Source organism: Merops nubicus, unplaced genomic scaffold (genome assembly GCF_000691845.1).
Source record: "Merops nubicus isolate BGI_N331 unplaced genomic scaffold, ASM69184v1 scaffold9985, whole genome shotgun sequence".
Lineage (NCBI taxonomy): Eukaryota > Metazoa > Chordata > Aves > Coraciiformes > Meropidae > Merops > Merops nubicus.
In genome coordinates, this window is record NW_008607612.1 from 8,881 (window position 1) to 15,445 (window position 6,565).

The 6,565-nt window shown below is 55.8% G+C and overlaps 1 protein-coding gene across 1 annotated transcript in view; it reads left to right on the forward strand.

Annotated features, from left to right (window-relative positions):
* Positions 1 to 4,614, forward strand: part of LOC103772653 (UDP-glucuronosyltransferase 1-1-like) — a 4,777-nt gene extending 163 nt beyond the window's left edge. The window contains exons 2-6 of the mRNA XM_008939992.1: positions 20 to 746; positions 2,170 to 2,301; positions 2,574 to 2,661; positions 3,457 to 3,676; positions 4,317 to 4,614. Coding sequence (XP_008938240.1) covers positions 20 to 746; positions 2,170 to 2,301; positions 2,574 to 2,661; positions 3,457 to 3,676; positions 4,317 to 4,614 — 1,465 coding nt within the window. The remainder of the gene's footprint in view (positions 1 to 19; positions 747 to 2,169; positions 2,302 to 2,573; positions 2,662 to 3,456; positions 3,677 to 4,316) is intronic.
* The last annotated feature ends 1,951 nt before the right edge of the window (positions 4,615 to 6,565 follow it).

Below are 6,565 nucleotides of genomic sequence, written 5' to 3' on the forward strand. Positions count from 1 at the left end.
CCGCCAGCCACTGGCTGAGCATGCGCCTGCTGGTGGAGAGGCTGGGGCAGAGGGGGCACGAAATCCTGGTGCTCGCTCCAGAGGTGAACCTGAGGATGGCCCCATCGGTGCACTACACCATGAGAACCTACTCCGTGCCTTACAGCAGGGAGGACGTGGAGGCAGAATTTAAGAAGCTGGGCTACAGGAGTTTCACCCCTCAGCCCTTCTCGGAAAAACTCTCCAAGATGGCAAACATCACAGCCATGTTCCTCGAGTCCTGCAGGCGCCTTCTCTCCAACAAGGAGCTGATCGTGCACCTCGAAGAAAGCGAATTTGACGCTGTCTTGATGGATCCCTTTTTCCCCTGTGGGCAGATCGTGGCTGAACACCTGTCCCTGCCCAGCGTGTACCTGGCGCGGGGGCTGCCGTGCGGCCTGGACCTCCACGCCGCGCGCTGCCCCAGCCCCCCTTCCTACGTGCCCAGGTCCTTCACCAGCTACACGCAGCACATGGCCTTCCCCCAGCGCCTGGGCAACCTCCTGGTGGGGCTGAGCAGCTCCCTGGCCTGCAGCCTGCTCTACTCACCCTACACTCCCCTGATCCGGGAGTTCCTGCGGCGAGAGGCCACGGTGCCGGAGCTGCTCGGCCGCGCCGCCGTCTGGCTCACCAAGTACGACTTTGTGTTCGAGTACCCCAGGCCCCTCATGCCCAACATGGTCCTGGTCGGGGGGATAAGCTGCACGAGGGAGAAAGCCTTGTCCCAGGTTGGTCACCTCTTCCCCTGGCTGGGCCAGGGCTGCACTCTTGGTTCTCTCCATCAGATGGAGCTCCCGGCAGGACGAACAACGGCAGGAGAAGAGGGAGGTGGAAGGGGCGAGGAGAGCACTTTGCATCTCTGCCTCCCTTGTGCCGTGGAGAGTCTCCCACTCTTGGGTTCTTCTGCCCATCTACTCTGCCCTAGGGAGGCCACATCTGCAGTGCTGTGTCCAGTGCTGGGCTCCCCAGTTCAAGAGACAAGGAGAGAGTCCAGGTGAGGCTGTGGAGATGCTGAGGGGCTGGAGCATCTCTGTGCCAGGACAGGCTGAGAGCCCTGGGGCTGGGCAGCTTGGAGAAGACTCAGAGGGGATCTGATCAATGTTCATCAATATGTAAAGGGTGGGGGCAAGAGGCTGGGGCCAGACTCTGTCAGTGGTGCCCAGCAACAGGACAAGGGGCAACGGGCACCAGCTGGAACCCAGGAGGTGCCACCTGAGCAGGAGGAGAAACTTCTTTGGTGTGAGGGTGCAGAGCCTGGAGCAGCTGCCCAGAGAGGCTGTGGAGTCTCCTGCTCTGGAGAGATCCCAAACCTGCCTGGCTGTGACCCTGGGTGAGCTGCTGTGGGTGAGCTGCTGGAGCAGGGGGGTTGGAGGAGATGATCTCCAGAGGTCTCTTCCAGCCCAACCATGCTGTTCTGTCTGTAAAGTTCATCCATCTCCATTATCCCTTCAGACCCTACAGATAACAGTTCAATTGCCAGACTTAGGAGAACTTTTGGTTCATTATGTTCCACTCATTTCACTCTGATGCCCGCAGCAATTCCCTCCAGTTTTGTCTTTCCTTCCCTGCCTTCACCAAATATTTTTTCATGGCACAGGATTCTTGCTCCAACCTTCATCTCCTTTTATGCTCCCCTGGAATCCTTTTGTTCTTGGATTTCAGTCAGACATCTTAGCCCTTCTTTTCTTTAAATCAAATTTAAAAAAAAACAAAAACAAAAAAAACCATAAAAAAATAGCAGTGGTTCAATATTCTCATACTCAAAGGAGACCAAAGAAATCCAGATATTAGAGACGTGAGCTCTCTGCTGTCAGAACACTTTCAAGACCTCAATTCTCTCTCGCAGCTGCATGGTTTGAAAGGAGAAACATCACCTCTAAAGCCAGAGCATCTGACTGGCAGTAAGTGCAACAAAAAACCCACCTGGGGACTGGCTGCCAGGAGAAGTCTGGTGATAAACTGATCTCCTTAACGGGTGGTGCATCTTTTTTGGTGCAGAGTCACCGGTGCTCGAAGGAGGTTCTAGGATCCTGTCACTTTGTGCTCACTGTTCATCCTGTTGCCTTTCCAGGCAGCTCTGTGAGGCCAGGGCAGCAGTGGCAGCTCCTGGTGTGGAGAGGACCTGACTGAGGGTGGGCTTTGTCTTGGCAGGAATTCGAAGCCATGGTGAACGCCTCTGGAGAGCACGGCATCGTCGTCTTCTCGCTGGGCTCCATGGTCTCTGAGATCCCCATGAAGAAAGCCACAGAAATCGTGAAGGCCTTGGGATCAGTGCCCCAAACGGTACAGTCCCCCCCTCCCCTCCCAGCTCCCCCCCTCAGGGCTTCAAACCCACCCATCCCACTCAGGGCTTCAAACACAGCACGTCTTTCCTTCAGCTCCCAGCCTGCTTCCTCCTCCCTCCCTCCTCCTGCTCCCTGCTGCTGGAGGGAACTCTCACCTTGGCTGCTCTGCCTGGTGAAAGGGGTTTTGAGCACCCCAGTTCTCAGCCGTGTCCCTCACACCCAGCTGAGCTGGCTGCTGAGAGCTGACGCCGTGGCCCCTTCTCTCCACAGGTTTTCTGGAGGTACACAGGAGAGGCACCCCCCAACCTGCCAAAGAACGTGAAGCTCGTCAAGTGGCTGCCACAAAAAGATCTCCTGGGTAGGTCTGAGACCCCTGCAGTGACACCAACATCTTTCTTTTAATCTGATGCTCCTGTTGTGAGGCCCCATCAGCATCATCTCTGCTGACCCCCTGTACCCCTGTGGGTTGCAGGATGTCCTGACAGCCTTTGCTGTTCAAACCACAGCTCCACTTTTAAAAACTTGTCTGATGGCAACCCAAAATTATGTGGAATTAAGAAATGACAGTGCTTGGAAAGGTGTTCCAGCACCTGACCACCTCTGCTCTCAGAAATGGGAGTCTATCTCTGACTAGCCAGGCTCAACACCCAGCCACGTGTTTTCACCGTGGTTTTGTCTACTGGCCTGAAAAGAAAACTCAAGCTCCCCGAAAGAGCATTTTGAGACAGGCCACTGGGCTTTTCCAGTGGTACCAGTGTCAGTGCTGCTGCCAGGAGTGTGTGTGTTGGTTGGGCAGCAGGGCTTGGCCGTGGGAGACCTGCAAAACCAGCAAATGGTTCAAAAGCAATGGCAACAATCCTCTGAAACCTCACTCGGCTCTGATTTCACCCTAAAACCTGAGCAGCTCTGGAGGATTGTCCAAGGCTTTCCAGAGGTCACCCAAGCCAAGACAGAGCTCTACAACCTCCATGCAACCCCCTGTAACATCCTGTTCCATGCAGCCCTGGGGCTGTCCAGAAACAACAACACCCACGACAGCCCAAAGTTCGCGATTTTTACCTACCAGAGCCATTTTTGGGCAGGTTTTTTTTCCCCAGGGGTGTGTTACTGTGGCTTGAATCAAGCAGCTAAGGAGCCTTGCCTTCCCCCACAGCTCACCCAAAGGCTCGTGCCTTCATCACCCACGGTGGGTCCCACGGGGTCTACGAGGGCATCTGCAATGCGGTGCCCATGCTGCTCATGCCGCTCTTCGGGGACCAGATGGACAACGCCAAGAGAGTGGAGTCCCGAGGGGCAGGACTGACCCTGAACATCCTGGAAATGACCTCAGAGGACATCTCCACTGCCCTGAAAGCAGTTATCAACGACAAAAAGTCAGTGGCACCCACACGGCCTTTCTCCTTGAGTAATATTCAGCTTCACAGGACACTCGGCTCTTCTCACACACCCTGTGTCAAAGTTGCAGCCCTGGGAAGCTGCTGCTTGCCCTGGCTTAGCCTGGTCCAGCCCCTGGAGATCTACCCCCTCCTCCCTGCTCCTGGGCTCTGCTGTCAGTCCTTGGCATCCCCTTCCCCATCATGTTTCTGGGAGGTGGCACCTTATTGGCATCGATTCCCAACTGCTGCTCTTACAGCAAGAGCAATAATAGCAGTAATAATAACAGTAATAACAGTGGAGCTGGGGCCTGAGGAGTTGGCTGCCTGTCCTACACCCATTTCAGCCACATCCCTTCACTCCAGAGGTTTTGCTGGCAGCTCAAGCTAAACTTTTTCATCTTCTCCTTTTCTCATCCCTTTCCCTCTTTTTCTTTTTTTGGTCAATGAAAACAACCCTTTTCTTGGTTTTCTTGGCCCACAGCTTTGCCATTAGCCTTCTCATGGGGGGGGTGGGTGAAACTCCACCACAGAAACCCCCAGTGGGCCACCAGCCACCAGCCACTGCATCCCTTTGTTCCTGGGGGCTCGGTCTCAGCAGCACAGGTCACTGAAAACACCCAACACCTTCTCTCTCCAGGTACAAGGAGAACATCAAGCGCCTCTCAGACCTTCACCTGGACAGACCCATCCACCCCCTGGACCTGGCAGTGCACTGGGTGGAGTTTGTCATGAGACACAAAGGGGCTCCACACCTGCGACCTGCTGCTCACGACCTGAACTGGATCCAGTACCACTCCCTGGACGTCATCGCCTTCCTCCTCGCCGTGCTCCTCCTCTCCCTCTTCATCTCCATCAAGTGCTGCCTCTGCTGCTGCCGCAGGTGCTGCTGCAAGAAGGGCAGGACGAGGAAGGCAACCAAAGCAAAGTCCCACTAGCAGCTGAAACCCGTGGTAGGAGATAAGGGCTCTGCTGGAGACCAGGGAAATGAGGAACAGCTCAGATTTCCCTCAGATAATCGGAGCCTTTCAGCCCGGAGATAATAGCGGCGCTTTGCACGGGCACCACAGGACAGGTTGTTTCACTGATGTAATTTTTGCCTTTAATTAAGAATCGGTTGTTAAAAGTAATTTGGACAGGAGTGATTCAGTCACTTGGGAAGAGGTTAGGATGAAGCCCGAGGCTCCCCAGGCTCCCCTGTCCTGGGGCACAGAGGACTCACAGCGACAGTCTTGGTTGTACCTCTCCGTGCGGTGGAGCCACGTGGGGATTTCACCTGGACTTTGCTTCGAGGGCTGTAGGGGAAGCAGCTGCTCTGGCACAGGCTGCCAGGTCCACCAGGCACCTGGAGATCTTCACAGAGCTGTTGCTGTAGGGGAGGGAAGTGTCACACCCCGACAGCACACCTCGTGGGAGCCGAGCTAGGCACACGTCTGGAAAGGGTTTTGGGTGTGTTTACAATGCTCTGAACAAAACCCAAGCAAGGTTTGGGCAGGGAGGTGGTTGTACAGCCACTGGTGTTTCACCCAAGGTCCCCACCAGGCAGAGTGCTGTGTCTGGAGCTCACCTGTGAGGTGATGTGGCCTTTGGAAGCAATGTTTATAAACCCCAACTGGTTTCCTCTCTGCACGTGATGTTCAGGTAGAGCCCCGACCCCCAGCCCTATAAATAAATCCTTAATACCACCAGTAACAGCCCTTGGGTGGTCTGTCCTGAGAGGAGTGGGGCTGGGCAGCTGCTGGGGAGGGGGAAGATTCCATGTGCCACGGTGTGAGAGCCACTTCTTGGCATCACTGTCTCCCTGCTTGGTGACTGGGTCCTTGCTGAGAGGCTGCACAGAATCCCAGACTGGTTTGGGTGGGAAGGGACCTTTCAAAGTCACCCAGTCCAACCCCTGCAGGGACAGGGACATCTGCAGCTAGAGCAGGGGGCTCAGAGCCCTGTTCAACCTCCCCTGGGATGGTTCCAGGGATGGGGCAGCGACCACCTCTCTGGCCAGCCTGGGACAGGGACTCACCACCCTCAGCAGCAAAAATATCTCTACTCTCTAGTCTAAATCTCCCTCTTTTAGTTTAAACCCATCACTCCTTGTCCTGTCCCAACAGACTCTGCTCAAAAGTCCCCCCCAGCTTTCTGGCAGGCCCCTGGCAGTCCTGGCAGCCCCCAGCAGGTCTCCCCAGCTGGAGCCTTCTCCTCTCAGCTGCCCCAGCCCAACTCTCTCCTGCTGGGCTCCCAGCAGAGGGGTTCCCCCCTCGGGGTGCTGCTGGGGCCCTGAGGCTGCCGCAGTCCCACCACCCCTATGGCAGAAGTCAGGAAAGACTGAACTGAGTTTCCTGAGTTGCTGCTGGGGCTGGGGCACCCCGGGACCTCCCGGCAGCAGAGAGATCCTGCCCAGTGCTTTAGAGAAAGTCCTGGCTGGGGTGAAGTGCTGGCCAATGGAGAGGAGACCCCACCGAGCCCATCCCACCTCCAGCCCCCTGCTCTCGGCCACCCCTGAGCACGGGGCTGGCTCAGCAGCTCCCCGCTGTACAGAGCACTTTAAAATGGCCTTACAGGGGGGAGGTGCCCACACACCCTGCTGAGACAGGCCCCAGATTGATCCCGTGACTGCCTCTGCAGGGACAAGAGAGTCAGAGACTCACTGGGGTTGGAAAAGCCCAAAGGATCAGCAGATCCAACTGTCAACCTCGGGAAAACATCCTGAGTTCAGGTCAGGCAAATAGAATTTGACAGAAATTCTCCTGACTGGAGCTGTTTGGGGTTGGTGGCTTGGGTTGGGTTTTGGTTTTTTCTTCCCCAACTCAAAATGTTTTGTTTGAGTGAAGAAAAAGGAGCTGAGAGAAAGGGAGGAAGGAGCCAAACGCCCATCCTGCCACTTTCTTTTTGTTT